Source organism: Antechinus flavipes, chromosome 3, assembly GCF_016432865.1.
Source record: "Antechinus flavipes isolate AdamAnt ecotype Samford, QLD, Australia chromosome 3, AdamAnt_v2, whole genome shotgun sequence".
Taxonomy (NCBI): Eukaryota; Metazoa; Chordata; class Mammalia; order Dasyuromorphia; family Dasyuridae; genus Antechinus; species Antechinus flavipes.
This window is the reverse complement of record NC_067400.1, coordinates 270,843,217-270,869,013: the sequence shown is the minus strand read 5'-3', so window position 1 is coordinate 270,869,013 and position 25,797 is coordinate 270,843,217. Positions and strand designations below refer to the sequence as shown.

The window sequence follows — 25,797 nt, the reverse complement described above, 5'->3', positions numbered from 1 at the left end:
TTTGTGTTTTCCCCAGTTGAAAGTGAGATAAAGCTATAAATTTCATAGAATTCCTCTATGAACTACTGAAACAATTATCTTAGAAGCCAATTTTTCTGTTAAATGTAAAAATCTTTTGAGAAGTTAACATGAATAGATCTAAGAATAATAAAAAAAAGTATTCAGCATTTTTTTAAAAAATAAAAAGGTAGATTCAAATTTGGCTAGAGATGTTGGTCAAGTATTAATTGGCTGATTTTGGCAAGCTCAGTTAATTGATTTTTAAAATAATTCATGGTTACCTATATATACATAAGTGTTCAATCATGTTTTGATGCGTGTATGAAATACATGTGTGAAAATTTACAAATATTTTATTACTCACATTAGTTGTTGACTAAATCTGAACATTCTTTCTATTTAGTATTGGAGCATAAGTTAGAGTGAGATTTTAAGGCCATTGTTCCTATTTCTTTTTTTCTCAATAACATTTTAATTTTTCAAGGACATATGAAAATAGTTTTCAGTATTCATTTTTATAAGACTTCATATTCCAAATTTTTCCCTTCCCGCTCCAAGATAGTAAACAATCTGATATAGATTATTCATGTACAATCCTTTTAAACATATTTCCATATTTATCATATTGTACAAGAAATATCAGGCCAAAGGGGAAAAAAAAGAAAAAGAAAAAGCAAACTAGCAAAAATAAAAGATGAAAATACTATGCTTAAATCTAAATTCAGTTTTTATGCCACTTTCCATGCCAAGTCTATTGGAATTCTATTGGATTATCACATAGTTAAGAAGACCCAAGTCTATCAAAGTTGATCTTCACATAATCTTACTGTTACTGTGTACAAAACAACAGATTTTGCTCACTTAACTCAGCATCAATCCATGTATGTTTTTCCAGGTTTTTCAAAAATCTGCCTGCACATCATTTCTTACAGAACAATAATATTTGATTAGCTTCATATACCATAATTTAATGTAATCAAAGTTGTCTATTTTGCATGCCATGATGTTTTCTAGTGCTTCTTTAGTCACAAATTAATTTCTCTTCTCTCTAAAACTCATTAAATAAACTATCTCTTGCTCTCCTAATTTTCTTATGGTACTATCATTTTAGACTCAAATCATGTACCCATTTGGATCTTATTTTGGTATGGGGTATGAGATGTAGGTCTATCTCAAGATTCTGATATTATATTTTCCAGATTTCCCAGCAATATTTGTGAAATAGTGTTCTTATCCCAGAAACTGGAGTTTTGGGATTGATCTAAAACTAGATCACTATAGTCATTGATTATTGTGTCATGTGTGTCTATCCTATTCTACTGATCCACCACTCTTATTTCTTAGTGAGTTCCACATGGTTTTGATGACTGCTATTGTATAATACAGTTTTAGGACTGGGGTTATAAGTTCATTATTGGCTGTGTATTTTTTTTTCCTTCATTGATTCCCTTAATATTCTTGTTCTTCTCTTCTTCCAGATGAATTTTGCTATTATTTTTTCTAACTCTATAAAATATATATTTTTTTGGCAATTTAATTAGTGTGGCACTGAAATTTATACCAATTTAGGCAAAATTGTCATTTTTAAAATATTAACTCAGACTACCCATGAGCAATTGATATTTTTCCAATTGTTTGATCTGAATTTATTTGTGTGAGAAGTGTTTTATAATTGTATTCATATATTCTTGGGTTGTTCTGGAAGGTAGACACCCAAATATGTTATTTTGTCTAGTATAATTTTAAATGGAATTTCTCTATCTCTTACTGATGGACTTTGTTAATAACATATAGAAATGCTTATGATTTGTGTGAGTTTATTTTATATCCTGCAATTTTGCTAAAGGTGTGAATGATTTCCAGTAGATTTATGGCTGATTTTCTAGGATTCTCTAAGTATATCATCATATTATCTGCAAATAGTGATAATTTCACCTCCTCATTTTCTATTCTAATTCCTTTCATTTCTTTTTCTTTTTTTTATTACTAAAGCCAATATTTGCAGTATGATATTGAATAATAGTGCTAATAATGGTCATTCTTGTTTCACTTCTGATCTTATTGGGAATGTGTCCAACTTTTTCCCATTATACATGTTTCTGATAGTTTTAGATAACTATTGCTCATTATTTTAAGGAAAGCTGCCTTTATCCCCATTCTCTCTAGTATTTTTAATAATAATGGGTTCTGTATTGTGTCAAAAGCTTTTTCTGCATCTATTGAGATAATCTTATGATTTGCTAGTTCTGTTATCGATATGGTCAATTATGGCAACAGTTTTCTTGACATTGAACCTGTCTTTCATTCCTAGTATAAATCTCACTTGGTCATAGTGTATTTTCCTGCTAATAAGTTGTTGTATTCATTTTACTACATTTTATTTGAAATTTTTGCATCAATATTCATTAGAAAAATTGGCCTGTAATTTTCTTTCTCTATTTTGGCTCTTCCTAATTTAGGCATCAGTCGTATATTGAGGTCATAGAATGAATTTGGCAGAACTCCTTTACCTATTTTTCTAAGTAGTTAACATAGTATTGGAATTAATTGTTTTTTAAATGTGTGGTGGAATTCACTTGAAAATCCATCTGTCCCTGGAGATTTTTTATAAGGAACTTTATTGATGACTTATTCAATTTCTTTTTTCCTAAAATGAGACAATTTAAGTGTTTTCTATCTCTTCTGTTAATCTGAGAAATTTCATAATTTTTGTAATTTTTTGTAATTATTCATCTATTTTAATTAGATTATCAGATTTGCTGGCATACAGTTGGAAAAACCAGCAATTATTGCTTTAAATTTTTTTTTCATTGGTGGCAAATTCACCCCTCTAATTTTTGATACTGGTAATTTGGCTTTTCTCTTTCCTTTTTTTTTTTTTTTTAAATTACATTAACCAAAGGTTTATCTATTTTTGTGGTTTTTTCATAAAACGAACTCTTAGTTTTATTAATTAGTTCAATAGTTTTCTTAATTTCAATTTTATTAATCTCTCCCTTGAGTTTTAGAATTTCTAATTTGGTATTTAATTGAGGGTTTTTGATTTGTTTCTTTTCTAGTTTTTTTAAATTACACACCCAATTAATTGGTTTTCTCTTTTTCTATTGTACTCATATAACTATTTAGATGTAAAATTTCCCCTAATATCTGCTTTGGCTGTGTCCCATAGGTTTTGGTATGTTTGTCTTATTATAGTGATTCTCTTGAATGAAAATATGGATTATTTCTAGGATTTGTTGTTTGACCCACTAAATCTTTAGAATTAGATTATTTAATTTCCAATTGGTTGTTAGTCTATCTTTGCCTGGCCCTTTTACTGAATACAATTTTTATTGCACAGTGAGCTGGGAAGAAAGTATTTACTATTTCTGTCTTTCTGTTTTTGATTGTGATGTTTTAACACCCTAATATATGATCAATTTTTTTTAAGTGCCATATACTGCTGAGAAAAAGATGTATTCTTTTTTGTTCCTATTCAATTTTCTCTAGAGCTCTATCATAGCTAAGTTTTCTGGGATTCTAATAACCTCCCTTTTTTCTTCCTTGTTTGTTTTGTGATTAGATTTACCTAATTCAGAGAGGAGAACATTGAGGTCCCCCACTAACATAGTTTTGCCATCTATTTCTTCCTGTAATTGGATTGACTTCTCTAAGAATTTGAATGCTGTAGCCCTTGATGAACATCTATTTAATATAGATACTACTTAATTGTCTATGTCAGCCTTTAACAAAATGTAGTTTCTTTCCTTTTCTCTTTTAATTAGATCTAAGATCTATTTTTACTTTTGCTTTACCAGAGATCACAACTGCTACCTCTGCTTTTTATGCGTTGGCCAAAGCACAATAAATTCTGCTCCAGCCTTTTATTGTTACTCTGTATGTATCTCTCTGTTTCACATGGTTTCTTATAAACAACAAATTATAAAATTCTTTTTTTAAAAATCCATTCTGCTATTCTCTTTTGTTTTATGGGAGAATTCATTCCATTCACATTCACAGTTAAGATCACCATCTGTGTATTTCCCTTCATGCTATTTTCTCCCCTGTATATACTTAAAAAATTAATAACTTTTTATTTTTTAAATGTGTACAAAGATAGTTATCAAAATTAACCCCTGCAAAACCTTGTGTTCCAAATTTTTTCCCCTTCTTCTCCCTACTCTCCTAGACAACAAGCAATTCAATATAGGTTAAACCTGTACAATTATTCTAAAGATATTTTCACATTTGTCATGCTGCACAAGAAAAATCAGATCAAAAAGTAAAAAAAAAAAAAATAGAAAGAAAAAAACAAGCAAACTAACAAACAACAACAATAGTGAAAATACTAGGTTGTGATCCACATTCAGTCCCCATAGCTCTTTCTCTCTTTGCAGATGGCTATCTCCATCAGAAGTTTATTTGAACTGATCTGAATCACCTCATTGTTGAAATGAGCCAAATCTATCACAGTTGATCAACACATAATGTTGTTGTTGCTGTGTAGAATGTTCTCTTGGTTCTCCTCACTTTACTTAATATGAGTTCATGTAAGTATCTCCAGGCCTTTCTGAAATCATCCTGCTTATCAATACTTACATTTCCATTACATTTATACACCATAACTTATTCAGCTATTCCTCAACTGATATTTTCTTTTTTTTATTGTAGTAAGTTTATTTATTTTTCATACACATTGCTTTATGAATTATGTTGGGAGAGAAAAATCAGAGCAGAAGGAAAAAAATCATGGGAAAGATAAAAAAACAGAAAAAAATGAACATAGCATGTGGTGATTTACATTCAATCTCCTTAAATCTTTTTCTGGATGCAGATAGCATTTTCTGTCCAAAGTGTATTGGGATTGTTTTGCATCACTGAACCATCAAAAAGAACCAAATCTTTCAGTTTATCATCACATATTCTTGTTGTTATTTAATCCAATGTATTCCTGGTTTTGTTTGTTTCACTCAGCATCAGTTCATGAAAATCTTTGCAGGACTTTCTAAAATCATCTTGTTTATTATTATTATTATTTTTATAGAACAATAATATTTCATTACCTTCATGTATCACAGCTTATTCAGCCATTCCCCAGTTGATGGGCATCCAATTCTTTTTCAATTCTTTGCTAGCTGCTACAAACATTTTTGAACATGTCAGTTCTTTTCCCTCCTTTATGATTTCCTTGGGATACATATTTAGTAATGGCATTGTTGGGTTCAAGGGTATGCAGTTGTATAGCCCTGTGGGCATAGTTCCAGATTGCTCTAGTTGGATCATTTCACAATTCCACCAACAATGCATTAGTGTCCCATATCTCCTCTAACATTTGTCATTATCTTTTTTCTGTGATCTTAGCCAATCAGTGAGGTGTGAGATAGTACCTCAGAGTTGTTTTAATTTCCATTTCTCTAACCAATAGTGATTTAGAGCATTTTTTCAAATAACTATAATTGACTTTAACTTTATCATCTGAAAATTGTCTGTTCATATGCTTTGACCATTTAAAGAGGTGTTTTTAGTGGATTTTTTTTTTTTTTTGCATTTTGTCTATTGTGTTTTTTAAGGATTTGGTTTATTTTTTGGATTTTTCTTTTGCATTTGGTCAATTGTATTTTTTAAGGAATTTTTTTTTGTTCAGTTGTTTCCTTCCTTTTCCAAGCTATTCTCTTTCTCTTGCATTCTTTTTGTTTCTTTTCTAATTTTTCCTTCTACATTCTTATTTGACTTTTCACATCTTTTATGCATACTTTCAAGAAAACTTTTTGGGTTGGAAACCAATTCATATTACACTTTGAGATTTCCCCTGTGGACATTTTGTCCTCCTCTGAGTTGATATTTTGATCTTCCCTGTCACCACAGTAGCTTTCTATGGTTAAACTTATTTTTCTGTTTCTTGCACATTTTCTTTCCTTCTCTTCTCCTCCCTTTTTTTACCTTTTAAAATCTAACTCTGCTTGTGGGGTAAATTGGGTGCAATCTCAAACTTCTTGTTCTGCCTTGAGCCTTGGCTTCAAGAACATGGGCCTGTTTAAAGTTTATCTTCTTGCTTACAGCAGCAGGTAGTCCCATCTGTTCTCTCCAAAATATAACCTGGTTTCCTGAACAAGCAATTAGCCTTCTGAGCTGGGACTGGGGATTGCTCCTCTGGTCTCCTCTGCTATTGCATCAAGATTAACTGTCCCAATTGCTGTTCTGCTGTTATTAAGACTCTCTCATTGACTTTCTGGGACCCTATCTGAGCTGAACTGAAGATCCTTTTCACTCCAGACTGACCTTTTTTTTTGAAATCCTTCCCATCTATCTTGAGCTGGAGAGTTGTTTCATTCTGTCAGACTTTATTCAGAGGCTTGGTTTCATGGGGTTTCCAAAGGTTTACTCTGCCATCTTGGCTCTTCCCACAGAACTGATTCACTGTTCCTATTTCTAAAGCAATTGATCTGTCCCCTAATAAACTACTATGTTTATTACAATGGTGAAAATTAACAGGAACTACACTAGTGAGCAAATGTCCTTGGTATAGTACAAACTTCCTTTCTAGCTTTGCCTGAAACTACTTCTCTCAAGAAATATCATGTTTCCATCAAACTAAATTATCTATCTTCCATATCTAGTTGGAATTTTTTTAACAAACCTGTTTCTGTCCCTAATATTTTCTTGTAACTAAAACATAACAAAATAAAAAACTCATCCCATGACATATGTATTGCAAACAGAAAGCTATTGAATTCCTACCTATGTTTGAAAGTTTCACTCATATTTTAGCTCTTATAAGAATTATAAGGGAAGCTTAGAACAATTCTTTTAGAGAGCAGAGGATTGATACTTTTAACAACTGGCATCAACAGAATATCTGGACCAGTCTAACTAAAGCACCAAGGTACCCTAAGAGAAAGATGGAATGCAGTATGTGCCACATCAGTCAAAATCACCACCAACTCCAGATATTGTCTAACTGTCATTAATAGACAGAAGCTATACTCCTTCCTCCTTAATAGTCACAACTATCAAAGTCCCAAAAAAGAAAGTTCTTGTCATTGAATTCCTTTGATTCAATATCAAATATTAAAACAAAAAATGAGAATGGATATGGTTTTGTTAGTGGAAAGAATTAAGGAGCTGCATTACCATCTGCTTTACTGCTCTAGGATAAGGGTCATGGGACTTTTCTATCTGACTTGAAGCTTAATCTTCCTATATGTATTCTCTCTCAGGAGAATGAGCTCTTTTTGTGAGGCCTACACTTTATCTTATTATTCCAAAATAAGTATTATGTTTTATGTATAGTAAGCATTTAATAAATGTTTCATTCATACATTCATACATTTACTCTTTTATTTAGTGAATACAGCACTCTTTGGCTCTTTTATGTATTTATTATTATTTTGCATTAGAGCAACTTTTGCATATTCATACTCATATAATAATAGGATTGGAAAGGAAAGTGGACAATATTCCAAAAAAAGGGGAACAGACTTTTCTTGAACACCTTCAATCAATGGATATTTTGTGAAGCCTTCCACTTTTGGAATTGTCCTGTATCTCTGGCCTGGATGTGATTTAAGAAATCTAACATTTGAGGGTTCCATTGGCATACTGAGGGCTAAGTGATTGTCTGAAAAGCATATTGTCAGCATGCTTCAGAAACCCAAGTCTTCCTCAATCTAAGCCCAATTCCCATGACTTAAACTCTTATGATCTCAGTGCTAGAATAAACATATTTTTCTGGCTCAAACTTCCTACATAAGATTCTCTTGGATCATAGGCTTTCCTCCAGATAGCTTCTTCTTCATGATATGCCACAGTGAGTAGAGAGTTAGATTAGTAGCCAAAACTGTGGATTCAAATCCCATTTTGAACATGATATATGACCATGATATATGACTTCTTTTCCATTTTCTTATCTGTAAAAAGAAGATGATAGCACATACAACACATTCGTTTTTCTAAGAATCAAATCCAGGTAAAGAACTTTGCAAACCTTAAACTATTTCATCCATAAGAATCATTGTTACTTGTTAGAATCCTAGTGTTAGCTCAATGGAATTGATAGAAACAATGCTTTTGTAATTGGTACACACATTAGAGCTCACACCTTTAAGAGAGTTTACACATTAGCTTACACATTAGAGTTCACAAGTCGGAAGATTTCAGGATTCAATATGAGAGTTTACACCTCCCACAATCCCACTCTCTCAGAGAAGGAATCAACCTTTGGGTTCACACTTTTAAGAGATCATATATAAGAAGCTCTCAGTCTCACTGAGGGTCAGTTGAAGATATTGAGTGAGTAGGGAGTCTCCAGGAGATTCACAAGTCAGTCAGTCAATTGAGGGGATTGAGAAGCCAGGAGTTGGAGTTGAGCTAGAGGCAGAAGCTGGCAGAGGCAAAAGACTAGCAACAAGAGTTCTCGAAACCAAAGAAAACTAATTGGGCTATTTTGGAAGAGACAATAAAAGATTGGATTTTAATTCCTGACTGCATTTGAGGTGATTATTGAACAGAACTGAAACTAAGGCTGCCTCCAGAAAATTTCCCCAAGAAACCTGCTTCCCAGAGAACCATTATATTTTAGAAAAAGAAGAGAACACCACATTTTGGCACCTGAAAGTAGGGCTGACAGGACCCTAATCTCAGATCCTGATCTCAGTGGAAAAGCCTCTGTTCCTGACCCAGTGGAAAAGTCTCCTCAACTCAGAAATTAGGGCTGCCTCCAGAAAACCTCCCCAAGAAATCTTTTCCCAGCAAATGATCATATTATAGAAAAGAAGAAAATACCACAGTTACTAATATCATAATTGTTATCATTAGCCTCTTAGTAGGTCTGGTGACTGAGTTCTGATAACTAGTAAGATCAAGATCATGAAGTGATAGCCAAAAAAAGTCAAAGCAATCTTATTTTACAGCATTAGAATTTCATTATTCACCATTCAGAAGAAAGAGATATTAGTTCCATTGCACTATGTCCTGTTCCAACCAACCTAATATTTCTAGTTTGGGGACTGGAAAATTCACACTTTATGTCACAAATGGAAATAATACTTATATTGTTATGAGGTTTAGAGAAAAGCTTTTATGTGATTTCATTTTAATGTATCCTGACAAGAACTTATATGGCAAGAAGATCCACACTGATTGTGTGATTTTTTTTTTTTTAAATCTAGAGATGTTTACCAAGTAAAATATAAGTGTGGGGGAGATAATGTTTTTGTTTTTAGAATTCTGAAATACTCTTATGTAGAAAAAACAATTCTACTGAACCCAATAGAGCAGAACTTAATTAAATATCTTAGTTCAATGGATGTTATAACCTCTTTTCTATTTCACCCTTCCATAAAATATGTAAATAAAAAGTGAATTTAGATAGAAGTCTATCAGTAGAAGATGAGTAGTTACCTTTCAGGAGAGCTATAAAGAATAATTCATGTTTCTGGTATGAGCCAAATTATATGACTTGTCTTGATCTCCCAAATCAGAAAACTTCTATGATATTGTTATAACTATAATCATTCTTGCAAGACTATTCAAATAGCAAGCTGGAGTCAATAACATTTTAGATACTTGATGAATAATTGGTGTTAGGAACAGATTACACTTAGGTTGACAACCTGTTTGTTCAGATTTAGTGATGGGACAAAATGAGGCAACAATGAGGAAAATGAGGTGTACTCAGCCATAGTAGAGACTATTTGACAAGCACTTGCCGCCTCATTTTTCTCCATGTGGAATGGCATCAGGTAAGGAGGGCAGAGGGGAGCTCAATGGCAAAGTAATAGAATACCAGGCCTGGAGTCAAGATTGATCTTCATGAGTAATCTGGCCTCAGATATGTACTAACTGTGTGAACTTGGACAGGTCACTTAACTCTGTCTCAGTTTCCTTATCTATACATGAGCTAGAGAAGGAAACGGCAAAACACTCCAGTGTCTACAAAAATCAAAACCAGATGAAGTCATGAAGAGTTGGACATGATTGAAAACAACTGAACAAGAATAGGGCAAGTGGGGCTGAATCAGGCAATCTTGTGATATCTTCAATAACTAAAGAAAAGGTCTAACTAACTTGCATGGGGAAAAGGTGAAAATACTCTTTCAACTGTAGTTGCCATTCATCAGAGAAAGCTTTCTTGGATATCTGGGTCTTGAACTATAATGTTGAGGAAGCAACATGACAGAGAGAGAAAAGAAAACTCTAGAAAAGTTGTTTTGTTTTGCTGAGGCAATTGGGGTTAAGTTACTTGCTTAACAGTCACTTAGTCTAGTCACACAGTTAAGAAATGTTAAGTGTCTGAAATCAGATTTGAACTCAGGTCCTCCTGACTTCAGGGCTGGTGCTCTATCCACTGGGACACCTAGCTGCCCCTGCTAGAAAAGCTTTGAAAGCAAAAATGTAAAAATAATATACATTAGTTGGTATAAAAGAAGAGATAAAAGAAGACAATTGGGACTGAATTCTAAGTGATCATTTCTTCTATAATAACAAGAATATTCTAAACTTCCCCTGCTAGAAGTATAATCTACATTATCAATCGCATCAATCTACATATCAATTACAATTAGAAATTGCACTTTGTATTTCCTTATATTACACATAACATTATGAAAATAGAGAATAGTTGCTAGTTCACATTCTAGGTTGTTTCATATGATGTGTCCATATATTTTATTGGGTTAAATTTTAATTTTCATAATTAAAGTTCGATTCATTTGCTAATGTGATCAGCCTAGTGTAGAGGAAAAATGAATTTGGAATCAGAGGACATAGAATCCCATCTTAATTGGGCCACTTATTATTTATTTGACTATGGAAAATTTATTTAACCCCTATTAATTTGAGTCTCATCATTATAAGATGAGGGATTTGGAATAGCTATTTTAACCTTTCTCTAAGATCTGTGTTTCTGTGTTCGTTGGGAATCAGATCATCTATCATTTTGTCCAATTTCTTATTCATGTAAGCAAATTACTTGTATTAAACTCAATGAGAAATTTGTAAAGATTCACGGTCATGAAACATTATTATCCCTGTTAAAGAAAAGGCAAATGCTACATTATATGTTAGCCATTTTAATATTGTTTTAGATGCATTTTTATATATGGTTAAATGAATATATTGTGTGTGTTTTGAGTATTTGTGAGTATGTTGGTATATAGATCTTTGTATGGGTGTATATAGCAGTATGTGGGGGTCTGTGAGTAGATGTGAATATATATATAATGTATGTGTATATGTAAATATATCTGTGCTTAAATATAGTCTTCTTTGAGGAGATAAGGGACATAAAAGGGGAAAAAATAAAGTAAAAAGCTGCAGCAGAGAAAAGAATAACCTATTAGGAAACAAAGAAAAAAATGAACACTTGATTATAGTTGCTGCTATTATTATAAATATATATAGTTTAATGGAATATTTATTGTTATATAATTTTAATCTTCCCTGATGTTCTGCTGGGTACATGGCAATGTTTTGTTTTGCATTTTTTGTCTTTCTTTTTTCTTCTGTTTTTTTCTTATTTTGTATTTAATTCAATAAATAACTTTTAAAAATAACAATAATTAATCAAAGAAAATAGATAAATTATTGCCTGTCACCTAAAAAGACAAATGAATGAAAAGTCACATGCTTGCATATGTAATAAAGTAACAATTATGAGAGTGTTAGATATAAGCATTATTTTGTTTTGAATCTTGATTTTATTGGTGAAGCTTTCATAAGGATAAGTGAGATAATGTTTGAGATAAGATTTGAAATCAGGTTTTAGTGACTCCGAGTCTAATGTTCCATCAATCACATGACTATTCTTTTACACTTGACATATGATCATGATGTTTCAATATTCTCACATACCTCTACTTTTTCATAATAATAATAATATTCTAAAATATGTTGATTTTTCTAATTGCCACCCACTTTAAATAAAATTCAAACATGAACTTGTGATTTTTCCATTCAATTGCTTTACAAAATACTTTAAAGGTTTTTTATGATGCAAACCGAAAAATAGAGAGAGATTGACCCTAAAGTGGGTTATAGAAGTTATAATCTCTAAATGTAAAATGGAGGGGAAAGTTAAGATTAATTTAATAATGTAATTATCCAACACAAGGAATGCCTAAAAACAATGCACTTGAAAGTTTTTTAGTGTTCAGATTCTAACTTTATAAATATGCTTTTAGTAGTTTTGAAAAACTTGGTAAATGTTTCTAAGCTCTGGGTTGTTCATTCCTCTAGATATTGCCTTGATTTGATCATTCTCTTCCTTCAAACCCTGATGGAGAAAGCCCAAGATCTGAATCCCAAAGCCTTAGGAGTTACAGCACTCTCCAGGGCAACAGAATTATTTCCATAGTCATCATTGGGGAGAAAAATCACCATTGAGAAAGGACCAAGAACTTTCATTACCACTAACAAGAGCTGCTGGCCTACAATTAATAGGAAGATAAGCAGAAACTCATGGGTAAAAAAAAGCCTCACACCATCAGTCCTGCTTCCAGCATAGGCCTCAGAATCATTGTCTGTGGAAGCAACTCCTATCAAATTGGGACTAGTCAATCCCACCAGCTGTCATCCAATCACACCTATAAGGCAGACAAGCCAACATAGCTGAAGTACCTTGAGGGGAAAAAGGGGAGGCAGTATCTGCCAGGAAGTTCAAACCACCATCATCTTGACCACTGTCTCCCATAATCCATTGAGTTTTTGAAGTAGAAATGCTTCCAATTCAATATCAGAAATAGATATGATTTCACAAGTGGAAAAGTGGGGGAAAATGCCTTTTAAAAAAGAGACATAAACATCTACTTTTCCTTTGCACTCCAGGTGCTAGAAAGTACCATGACAGCTTTCCAATTGATGTCTTCCATTTATTTTTTCCCTTTCATTAGAATGTAAGCTCATTTCAAGCATGGCTATCTTATCTGTTTGCTCTGCACATAGTAATCACTTCCTTAATTCTTCATTAATTCATTGATTAGCACCCATGATGTACCAGTGCTATGGAAAACTATCACAAATTGACTATGAGTTAGAACATAAGAAAAATTACTACAAATCCTGGTCTCTTTTTTATAGGGTTGCCACTCATAAACTAAAATTTAAGAGGAAAACAAGATAAGTTTATTTACATTATTGATAAAGAAAATGAATAATCTAAAACTCTAAAAGTTATTTGTTTAATCAAGCCACATTATGTTTTCATGTACTGTGTTTCCACTCACAGAAATCCTGGATAAAAAATTGAAAGTTTATTTGATTAATTAAGTCCTTGATTTAAGTATATGTAGACGTCAGTGTAAAACTGTAAAGGAAAAGAATTATACACACTATACCTAGATTATCAATATTGTTCCTGAAATTATGATTAGAAAATTATCTATTCTTCTCTGATTATCCAAATCTATGAATTCTTTAATACCCAGATCAAGTTTCCCTTATTTGATACAGTCTTCCTCAGATACCCCAATCTTCAATAATCTATTTTCCGAACTCATTTCAGGATGTTTCCTTCACAGTACTTCATCCTACTAATTTTTTTAAAATTCATTCCTGTTGCTATCTAAATTATAACAAAAGTTTCTTGAGACTAAGTACTGGATTTTCTTTAATATGTTCCATGTCATCTAGCTATTATCATAATCTTGGATACAACCTGATTTAAAGCTACTTGGCAAATTTTCTTATTTTCCCTAAAGTACATTAAAAAATGTTGAACACATAGGTGACATTTAAAATATGATTATTCTTTAATTGTGCAGTGCAAGTAAGATTCACTATACATAAATATACCACATTTTTATTATTTGAGGGAGAGAGCTGCATCTGTGATTTCATGTGTGTGCATATACACACAAACACATAGATGAAGATATAGATTTAGGTCCATACATATAAATCCACATATTTAGGTGTATGTGTGTATTCTATAAACAAAACCCCAAAAGTCTCCTCTTGAGAAAATCCCCTCTGCTAATGAAGATTAGAACTAATCCTGCAAGTTTCAGTTTTAGCACATTTCCAGGAGTCAATGAAGGGTTGAATGCCTTACCAACTATATAACAAAAATCTCAAACATAATAGGAAAACACCATGTTCACCCAGTAGAGATGAGTTTTGCCTAAAAGGCAACAAAGGTGTTCGCAGCAATTGATTGGTCCTTGTTCCTCATGAAGCAGTTTTCTACCAGTTTCCTTCCTTATCATGAGGGCCTAGATGTTCCACTCACATGGACTCTGAGCCCCTCCAATTTGGTGGATTTCTGAGGATATTTCCTTACAGAGAAATGGAGCTGCATTCATGGAATCTAAATAGTTGAGTGCTTCCTTTCATTCCAAATTAAAACTGAACTAATAGGTATTAAGCCTCCCTCTAACAACAGATAATATAATTTTGTCCCAAACTTTATGCCATTTTATAAGTGCTTCCTCACATTTAATATGCATACTTTCCACACCTGTCCTTTTAAAATACTTAACTCTCTTAAAAAGAAAAACTCAAGTGCTATCTCCAATGTAAAAATGTTCTTGATTGCTTTTAACTATTCATGTTCTTTTCACTTCATGTTACTTTGGATAATTTTATATATTTTCCTGATTTACTTCTACATATTTGTTAAAGTCTGGTTTGTGACCCCATAAGGGTATCATAACTGAATGCATTTGTCATAAAGTTGTGATTTATTATCAGTTAATGTTTTATTTGTATACCTATTTATATGTTTATTTATATCCAGGTTCATATAAAAATTTCCTAGGAAAATAGGGGTCACAAGTGGAAAAGATTTAATAAACCTTGCTCTAGATTATATGTGTATATATATATATATATATCTATTACAAATAGATATATACATAGTATACAATAATATGTGAATAAATATATACATATAGTCACATTACTATATAATTACATACAAATATACATATACATGTATACATACACACAAATACATGTAGTCTATATATGTACATATTTATTACACAGGGGTATCTAGCTATTATAGTAGATAGAGTGGCAGCCCCAGAATCCAGAAGACTAATCTTCCTGAGTTAAAATCTGGTTTCAGACACTAAATTAGCTGTGTGACACTAGTCAAGTCACTCACTCCTGTTTGCCTCGATCTCTTCATCTGTACAACGAGTAGGAGAAGGAAATGATAAACTATCCTAATACCTTTGCTAGGAAAACCTCAAATGAGGTCACAAAGTCTTAGGACTGGAATGACTAAACAACAAAATATGTATTTTGTACTAAATGTATGTATGTTCTTAATAAATTCCTTATGTACATTTGAGGTCAGAAATTTTTTTTTCTTCTTAGTTTCTTCTTCTTCTTCTTCTTCTTCTTCTTCTTCTTCTTCTTCTTCTTCTTCTTCTTCTTCTTCTTCTTCTTCTTCTTCTTCTTCTTCTTCTTCTTCTTCTTCCTCCTCCTCCTCCTCCTCCTCCTCCTCCTCCTCCTCCTCCTTCCTCCTCCTCCTCCTCCTCCTCCTCCTCCTCCTCCTCTTCTTCTTCTTCTTCTTCTTCTTCTTCTTCTTCTTCTTCTTCTTCTTACCATAAATGTTTGTTAAATTGAATTAAATTGAACAAAAATACCTGAAGAGCTTGTTGTATTTGTTTCTTCTGTAAGATATAAAAAATAGCTAACACTAAATATTTTAAGAATTTTTGTAAAAAAGACAATGTGAAAATTTGAAACTGAGAACATCTTAAGAGTTAGAGCAGACATGACTATGAAAATAGATTACTGTTTTTAATAAAAGCTTAAAAATAAGAGATACATACAGCCAGCTTGCGAAGACTAGATAACATTTCATTCTGGTCCTTAAAGCCAGTGGTATGGATATTGTGTACTGCACTTTCTTTTTCAGAAAGCCACGTATCAAAGAGGCACTGAGGGGAAAAAAAAAGTCTTTGGTAAGAATTTTCACAAGTTAACTGGTTAAGTAAAAAGTGTGCATATTTGTTTTTAACACACACATTCCTACTGTGACTCACCTGTTCTTTGGTAAATCGTTGCCATTTCAGAAGGATGTCTTGTAGGAGAACCCAGCGATCTTCTGTCCATCGACATATATTGGCCCATCGGTCTCCCAAAACCTGGGGAAAAAGCAATCCCACAGTCCTTAGGAAATAACCAATGATAGCTATGATATGATAGAAATACCTATAATAGAAATGACCATGAATGACTGCTTCAGTCTTTATTGCTTGAGTTTCCTATCTGTGCTAGTAGCTGTAAAGGGCAGACACATTGTTTCTGGTTTGTAGTTTAATCAGTACTGTCTTTGAATTATATTTAGACTACACTCATCCTTTCATCTCACATAGAAAACCATAAAGTTACTTGATACAGCACTGAAATCATGACTATTATTTGAAATACCAACATCAGTTTAAAAAACTTAGTAAAGTAATGAATGAACAAACAAGCAAGGCAGTTCAATACTTACATATAGAATATTTAAAATAGTAATTTTTTTTATTTTATTCTTTTAAATTATTTTAAATAATAAAAAGTTGGTTGCTAAACATGTTGTCAAAAAACAAATACACAAAATGTAACACAATTTTAAATTTCAAAGAATGCTTGCTTCAGATTAGGAAGTAGATTCTCATTTTCTCAAATTATTTCAAGGTGATAGATAGGTAGTTGTACAAATTAGTAGGGGAAAAAACATGGACACAGATTTCAATCTCAGAATATTGCAATGAATATCAACAGATTTCTCCAAAGCAATAATTTGTACATTTATCATCTTTCTAGATACATATGGATAAGAACATATTCACTATGATTTTTATATAAATCATATATAGAAGAAAAAGAAAAAAAATTTACATAAATTTCCTTAAGCTATACTTTTTATATATTGCTTAAAAACATCTTGATACAGAAAATAAATATCTTGACAACTATTATGTGCCAAGTGTACACTTTAGGAAAGACAAATGAACAGTCTGTTGAATTATTACAATTTCAATAATAGATATGTTAGAACTCTATATTCTAACTTCTCTTTGATTTGTATAAACATAGAAATGTTTGCCTATATTTATGAGTATTTTAGAGCAACAAGGGCACAAATAATGCATTTGTAAAGTATTTATACAATTACAGAATGAAATTTATCCTGTTTAGGGATACCAGAATGAAGAAAAAGTGAATGCTTATGAATTGTTTTTAAACTTATAGAATATGTTTTGTGTATTTTTTCATGAGAATTTTTAACCTTAATAATTGATGGTAAACATCCCATCAGCTAATCTATAGTAAGACAGATTGTTTTATACTAACAAAAGTAGAACAAATGGGGTTTATATTTTGAAAGGAATAAAGAAGAAACCTAAAAAACTAAAAAATAAAGCGTTTCTTCCCTGGTACCCTTCAATAGGGCACTGAGTACATCTGTTAGTAGAGTGCCATTAATTTTTTAGGACTCAGTGAAATTTACTTTGTACAGAGTAATAGCAATGTTATGGGATGATCCGCTGTCAATGACTTTGCTATTCTCAGTAATATAATGATTCATGGCTACATTGAAGGAATTATGATGGAAAGTGTTATCCATACCCAGAGAAAGAATTGATTGTGTCTGAAAACAGATTGAAATATACTATTTAGAAATGACCATATTACTCATATGTAGCTTAGTTACAAGTATATTTTTAGGTTTTTCCCTGAAGTATCAATAAAATATTTTATTACTCTCAGTACCATCACATATATTTTAATGACATTTATTTTCTTTTCTTACACTTTTTTTGTCTTCTACTCACTTTGAAAAATGTTAGTTACTAGAGAAACCATGGCATTGAAGTGGAGGAAGCTAAGCAATAACAACAAACACTTTATCTTAAGCCAACAGATTTAACAACTACAAGTACATAGAGCCTGAATATCATTTATTAACAGATATGTTGTGTTTTTACACAAAAAATTGCTTAATAAACTTGTTGATGCCTGTTACAGATATTTCCATTTATCAAAAGTTACTAGATACACTTGCAACAAATAAGTCATTTATAGAAAAGTTAATAAAGGAGTTAAAGTTTCAAGTAATTAGCATTATATTGGATATATACCACTCAACCATTTACCCAAGTTTTATACGCATAAATGATCTTGCAAAAATAATAAAAAAGAAAGGTAAGAGAGAATGGAGATATTCAATATGACTGAAAACAAAACAAAACACTAAAATATAGAGAAACAGTATCTTATTAGCATCATCTTTATGTATGGAAACAATGTATATTGAGCTCCTAGAAAAGAAAACACTACTTTTATATGTTAAAGTTGATATAGTCCCTTCCTTCCCAAAACTTCTAAGGCTCAAAACTCATGATACCATTTCTAACTTCTCATTTCACAGCATGGATTGATATCTATTTTCCTTCTGTTTAAATGAATTGGACATGTACTTTTCACTTTTACATATTCAAAACTGTCCACACTATCACTAATATTTCTTAGTTTCTCTTGCATAGTCAAGAACTCTTTCTTTGTTTCTATATATCCAAAGGGCTATAAAATCATGCATATCCTTTTACCTAACAATACTACGACTAGGTATGAATTCCAAAAGATATTAAAAAAAGAAAGGGATATATATATATATACAAAAACATTTATAGCAATCCTCAGGGCAAGGAATTGAAAACTGAAGGGAAGTCTGTCAATTGGGGAATAGCTGAATAAATTGTTGTATATAGTTATGAAGGGATATTATTATTCTATGGGAAATGATAAGCAGGTTGTTCTCAGAAAAAGCTGGGAAGTCCTCCATGAATTCAAGTAAAGTGAAATTTACTTTGTACAGAGTAATAGAAATGTTATGGGATGATCCGCTGTCAATGACTTTGCTATTCTCAGTAATATAATGATTCATGGCTATATTGAAGGAATTATGATGGAAAGTGTTATCCATACCCAGAGAAAGAATTGATTGTGTCTGAAAACAGATTGAAATGTACTATTTGTTTTGAAACATTTTTTGGAGAGGGAATTTATGTTTTCTTTCACAACATGATTTTTATGGAAATGTTTTGCATAATTTCATCCTTCTTTTTAAAGGATGAGGAGGAATGGAGAGAATCTAGAACTAAATGTAAACAAATGTAAAACATTTTACATGTAACAGAAAAACATAAAATTATTAAATTAAAAAAATTCTATTCCTAGTTATGAGAGGAAGTGCCTCAAACATGTAAAATATATACATGTATATATGCATGTATTTAATAGGAGCCTATTAGAACATGTAGGCAAGATTATATTTTAAAATCATTTTCTATGACATTGATTTCCACATTTCCCAATAGTTTTTGTTGTTGTTATTAAATAATGATTTCTCATCCCAATAATTGACAACCTTGATTTACCTAAAACTCTCTTTTACTGTATTCAATTTTCCTCTCAGTTTTCTGTACTTAATCTGTTCCCCTGACCATCCCCATTTTTTAATCAGTATCAAATAATTTTAGGCATAACTGCTCCATAATGGAACTTGAGATCTGGTACTTGTAGGTCTCAGCCTTTCTCACACATTTTCATTATTTTCTTTACTTTGCTGACCTTTTGTTCAGATAAATTGGTTTTACTTTTCTAATTCTAAAAAAAAACAAAAAAAACCAAACCAAAAAAAAAAAAAAAACCCAAAAAAACAACTCAACTTCTGTTTTGATAGCCTTGGAGGCCAAAAAGGAAATACATTTAGGTAATTAAATTTTTTTATTATATTGGCATGGCTCAACTGTGATTAATTAACATCTATTTCCTTATTTAGATCAATTTTTATCTCTGTAAAAAGTATTTTGTATTTGTATGAATATAACTTCTATGAGTCTTGATAGCAGAATTTTCTGATATTTTATAATATTAAAAATTATTTCAGAAAGACATTTATCTCTTTCTGATAGGCTTTATTGATTAAATGCTAAAATATTTTTACTTTATTATAGTTATTATTATATTACATTATTATACTTTATTGTGTATATCATATTTGTATATTGTGTTGTATATATTAAACTTAATTGAAATTATTAAAATTAATTTTTATTTTACTCTCTAAGGTTCTTTATTTAGCATATCATGAATAATACAAATGTTTCCTCTTTGGCTATACTTATTCACTATTTCTTTTTCTTTTGTTTTGTCATTGGCTTTACAAATCCCTCTTACTGCCCCCACATCAATAATATCAATAATAGTAGTGAAAATGGGCCTACTTACCTTACTTCTCTGATCCTATAAGTAAGCCCTCTTCTATCTGTTCATTACCAATAGATCACAATTGCTTGAGACATCCCTGTTTAGACTCCAGGCTAATTGGCCTAAGGTCTACATATAATTGCTTTTTCATGCTTAAAGTTCTTTTTATCACCTGTGTGTGCCCCATAACCTGTTCTTTAAATTAGCATCCTTGATAAGATGTCTCTACCCACCTGCATTTTTTGTAATTCTATTTCTTTGGAATTTCCATTACAATTAGTCTTTTTAGGGTTGATTTCCAGGGGTTGTTATGAAAGAGGATGTCTTTATTTCAACTTTTTTATGATGGCCATTCAAACTGGAAATTTGGTGATCAATGATTAATGCCTTTTGTTTGATTTGGCTTTGGTTTTTCAGTGGCCAGGTATGCCAAACCCTCATGAAAGAAATTTTTTCCCCCTCAACTAGATACACATAGTAAAAGGTCAAGAGCACAAGCTAAATTCTCTTAAAGACAACCACAATCTCTATTCATTAAAACAAATCAAGTTCTAATTGATCAAGATAAAATTCAGCTACATAGAAGGACTTTATTATTCTTACAAAACAAAACAAAACAAAAAACAAAAAGAGAGAGCCCAAAAATTTATCCAGAGAACTTGGCATTTTCTCAACTACTTCTATAATGACTAATAGCACAGCTGCATAAAATAAAATTGCTTCTCCTAAGTGTGATTTTATATATTTTGCAATATTTAATTCTGCTTAAAATCAAATATGTACTCAGTAAATTTAGTGGAATTGGTGCATTTCCAATATAACAAATTTTCATATTTATCTCCTTAAAAAGCACTTGCTGTGAGGGAGTTTTCAGGCTATCTAATTCAGGATTCAGCACCTCTCAGTCAATATTAGCAACACTCAAAGAACTCATGAAAAATGGAGATATGAATAAATTATGACCTATTATGATTGATAGAGCGAAAAGAGCACTACTTTGGCTCTGTCACTAACTTGCTTTATTACTCAAGGTAATTTAAACAAGTTTTAAGTTCATACCTGACCCTTTACTTGAGGAAGTACTCATTCCAGTTTTATATACTTCAAGTCTTATTCAGCCCTCAACTTTCCAGACTCTTTTTGGCCCTAGTCCCTTTCCATCCTTTCATCTCTTTAATTCCTTTTTATGTGTTGTTTCCCCTATTTAGAATGCAAGTTCCTTGAGGCCAGAGACCACCTTGTCTCTTCTTCATATTTATATTCCTAGCATTTTTATAGTGCTGGCACATATTAAATACTTAATAAATACTCAATCACCTAATCCATCTGTCATAACCTTTGGAAAGGAGGTTGGTTGGCTTGCGACAAAAACTCTGAGGTTTATAGTTCCTTCCAATTTGTAAAGAAAGAAAGTAATGCAATATTTCTACCTTTTATTCAAACGGTTGAGAAAAGTTGGTGAACTGAGATTTTCACACTTTTGTGCACATAATGGCTACAAATTCAGGTTATAGAAATACTTTTTTTTTTTTTTTTATAAACATGAGCCAAAGTTTCAGTTCTCACATTTGTAAAAGAGTAGACTGATCAAGCTAATAGCTAAAATTCCTTCTAAATCTGGCATCCTACTATTGGATAACTTCAAATTTTAAATGTGGTAATGTATTACTAAGTTTTATTTTTATTCTTGTAAATTTATTTTAAATTAATCCTGTCTAATTATCAAATCCTCCCAAAATGTCATTGAAGCATGTCATTACATTTCCTGCTTCCAGAAAGAGATCACTTAATTTTGGGGGCAGATTTCTGTTCTTAAACATCTTTAAGATTTTTAGGAAATGAGATCTTCTAAGCTCCTCAGTAATATATCTAGTTGCTTAATATTCTTTATTGTCACAAAATTTGCATGATATCTAACTCAAATCTCTCCTATTCATTTTTCGGTGGAGGACAAGGCAATTGGGGTTAAGTGACTTGTCCAGGGTTGACTTCAGGATCGATGCTCTATCCACTGCATCGTCTAGCTGCCCCTTTCCCATTCATTTTAACTATACTTTTCCTTCTCATGTAAAAAAAGTAAAAAAAAAATAGAATTTCAATCAGTTAATAAATATATATTTTAAATATTTTTATGTAAAATATTGATAGTCAAGTCATCAGAATTGTTTATTTAATCCAAAGCTTCTTAAACTGGGGGTTGCAACCTCACATGGGGTCATGTAAATGTGGGTGATGGAATTATGATTTGTCAGTTAATATTTGATTTGTATACCAGGGATTGTACACCAGGGATCACATAAAAATTTCTCAGTTGAAAAGGAGTTTCTAATGGAAAAAGTTTAAAAAGTACTGACATCTGAGAGTAAAAAAATTCATATATGTGAGAATTTTACAAAGCACTTTCCTAACAACCCTGTGAAACATGATAGTATATTAACATAATCAGAATACAAATTTAAAACAAAATGAATCAAAACAAATAAAAAACAAAAAGACACCACATGTTCACAGAGGTCAAATGATTATTTTGTGGTCATTTAGCCAATGAATAACTGAGTCAGAACTTGAATTCAGTTTTTGTGACTGAGATTGTACATAGATGGACAGGTATTAAAAATGCAAAAGCAAAAGTAGAATACCTGGGTTCATAAGACGTGACTATAATGTACTGTGACAGTGGTCTCCCACAATCCTTTCCCATGAGCACATTTATAATAGTATTCATTATTGATGATATATTAGTACTAATAAGAGGCAGAAAGAATGCAGCTAGTTTACTGCAAGCTTTTCAAATCATTCTAAGGCCTCTCAGTTCTTTAAAAAAAAAAAAAGAGGCCTAAATTGTATGATAGCTGTTGGAATTCCGAGCCAATGAGAATGAGAAGAAGCACGACCAGTTTTTGAAATGACACTGTTACCAGGATTAAAACTAATCCTTCAGAGGAAGAAGGTACATTCACTTTTCTTTCTTTTTTTCTTTTCTTTTCTTTTCTCTTTCTTTCTTTCTTTCTTTCTTTCTTTCTTTCTTTCTTTCTTTCTTTCTTTCTTTCTCTTCTTTCTTTCTTTCTTTCTTTCTCTCTCTCTCTCTCTCTCTCTCTCTTCTCTCTCTCTCTTTCTTTCTTTCTTTCTTTCTTTCTTTCTTTCTTTCTTTCTTTCTTTCTTTCTTTCTTTCTTTCTTTCTTTCTTTCTTTCTTTCTTTCTTTCTTTCTTTCTTGCCAATTTACCCCTTAAATTCAAACTGACAAGTCTCTGGTGCTCTTAGAAAATAGTTAAGTAAACAAAGCCATGCAAATATGTAAAGCGAGTGAATGATAACTTCTCTAGGAGAATCCAAGGGAAAAATGAATATTTATTCACTCTTATTTGTTTGTGTCAGCTGTAAGAAATACAAAAGGTTAGTACCACTTGCTATAATACATTTTCATGAACAGAATCAGATCTGTGTTATCATCAATGCTGAGATTTACAATGGGGAGATATTTCTTGTTTAGTTCACATCTCATATTGCAAAGAAAATCTTTCATCTGAGTTCCTGTGTGTGAAAGAATAGGGTTTTCCAAATAAAAGTGGAAAATAAGTACACTGATAGCAATTTAGACAGAGATATCATTTTAATGAGAGTTAACCAGCATGGTAAAGAGCTCAGGGAGAATCACACCCAAAATGAGGTCTGAAAGTGTAGGGGTCAACATTTGAGTATCCAGATTGGGGGAAAAAAAAAGAAATTTCATTTTACTAAGACCACTAAAGACATTTACTAATCTTACTAAGGAAGACTACTTGATCTTAAAGTAGTTTCACTTTCTTAGGGAACATATTAGGTTTTTACAGCTTTCTACCATCACTTAGAACACATAGTCAATCAACAGCAATTTCCCAAATCCTGCCTCCCCTTCCACCCAAGAGAAGTGTACAAGCATTGGAGTCATAGGATAAAGGTCAGGTTTATTCCAATGGGAAATCCATTTCTCTAAGTTTAGTCTTATCAGAATACTTTGTTGACAGTAAATCTTTAAGATTGTGGAGTCTTCCTTCTCTTAGATAAAATCATTGTGATTTATCCAGTTGTTTAAAAAAAATGAGGGAGATAAAATGCAGCCTGAAGGTCTCTATAAAACCCTATGGTTCAGTTTCTTTGGTCTTAGTTTGCTTTTTTTCTGGGGAGTATGAGTTTTCCCAAACTCACAGAACTCAGGTTCATCAACCTCCATTAAAGCAAAAGAGTAACTTTAATGAAGTTAGATAAACCTAGGCAGGGAGAACTTGAATTTCAGTGAAGCTGAAGAATAGAATCATAAGGTGATGTTACATTCAGTCATGCTCCCTGGCCTATGGAGTTAAAAACAGGAGACAGAATGATTTTCTTTTTTTTTAATCTCAAAGTGAGGACACCAGAGAAGAGCTGAATCTATGCCAGAGGCAATACTATAGACATTTCACATCTTGAGAGAAGGAAGTCAAATGCAGAGAGTATTGTATTATTGAATATTACAAAATCACAACACATTTTGAAACAAAATATTTTTCACGTGTGATGATGCCAAGAACTGCTTAGGTATTTCACATTTTTCCTTTCAAATTAAAAGTTATTCACAATTAGGATGCAATTGACCAGACTAATGGAAAAACAAAGAATCTGAGATGTCTTATCTAACAGAATAAAGCAAAGGCAATGGTGGGAAAAGGAATCATAGAAAGGGGAAGGATGGAGTCATTTCAAGGAATCCCATATGTTTTTTAGCTTCAATATTTATGTTTACTTATAATTTATGTTTATAAATGGTTACTCAAAATTATTGTTCAAAACAATATTTTCTATTTTAAAACAAGACATTTTAAAAAGGTATATTCTGTTATAATGACAAAGTGTAACCACTTAAAAAAGGTGAGAATACCCATTTTATCTCTTCTTTGCAGAAATAGGGACTATGGGTATGGAACATAGAATATACTCTCAGTTTCAACTTCATTAATTAGTTTTGCTGAACTGTATTTTCCTCCTCTCTTTCAAATTATTTTTATAAGGTCTTTATCACTAGATAGGATAGAAAGGAGATATACTTATGGAAATAAAAGCACAATGGGAAATTTTTGATTCTTGATTTCCTTTTGGATTCCTCCAAATTTGGATTCTTCCAAATTTTACTATTTGGGAAAGCCAGGACCATTTCTCCTACTTAGGAGGTTATTGAGCTGACTGGAATCAATCCGATGGGATACTCATAAGAAGTGAAAATTCTTCCAATAAGAAGCCCAAGCAAGAATCTCAACTGTCCCAACTCCTTAGGGATATGTAAATACTGTCTCTTTTAATCAAATAATTGTTAACCTGTATCCTGACTTAGCTTGCTATTCAGTCTAAGTAAGTTAAATATCTCTTTCAGGATGGATGAAATTATAACCCTTTAGCTAAGTTTGTTCAACTTTTATGACATTGAAAGGAAGCACAGGATTATTAATGTTTTTTTCTTTAACTTTTATTTATTAAGAAGAATGAACAATATTACAATATTTAAAACAACTGTTTTTTCTATTATTCTGATATTTTTTTTATAAAAGACCTCACTAAGATATTAATTTTCAATAAGTTGTTTTGTTTCACTTCGT

The 25,797-nt window shown here is 31.7% G+C and overlaps 1 protein-coding gene across 1 annotated transcript in view; it reads right to left on the bottom strand.

The window, feature by feature from the left end:
• The window catches only part of DMD (dystrophin), a 2,219,276-nt gene that overhangs the window by 1,566,960 nt on the left and 626,519 nt on the right, over positions 1-25,797 (bottom strand). Inside the window, exons 14-15 of the mRNA XM_051991017.1 lie at positions 15,972-16,073; positions 15,759-15,866 (exon numbers count right to left, since the gene is read on the bottom strand). Of these exons, the coding sequence (XP_051846977.1) occupies positions 15,759-15,866; positions 15,972-16,073 (210 nt within the window). The remainder of the gene's footprint in view (positions 1-15,758; positions 15,867-15,971; positions 16,074-25,797) is intronic.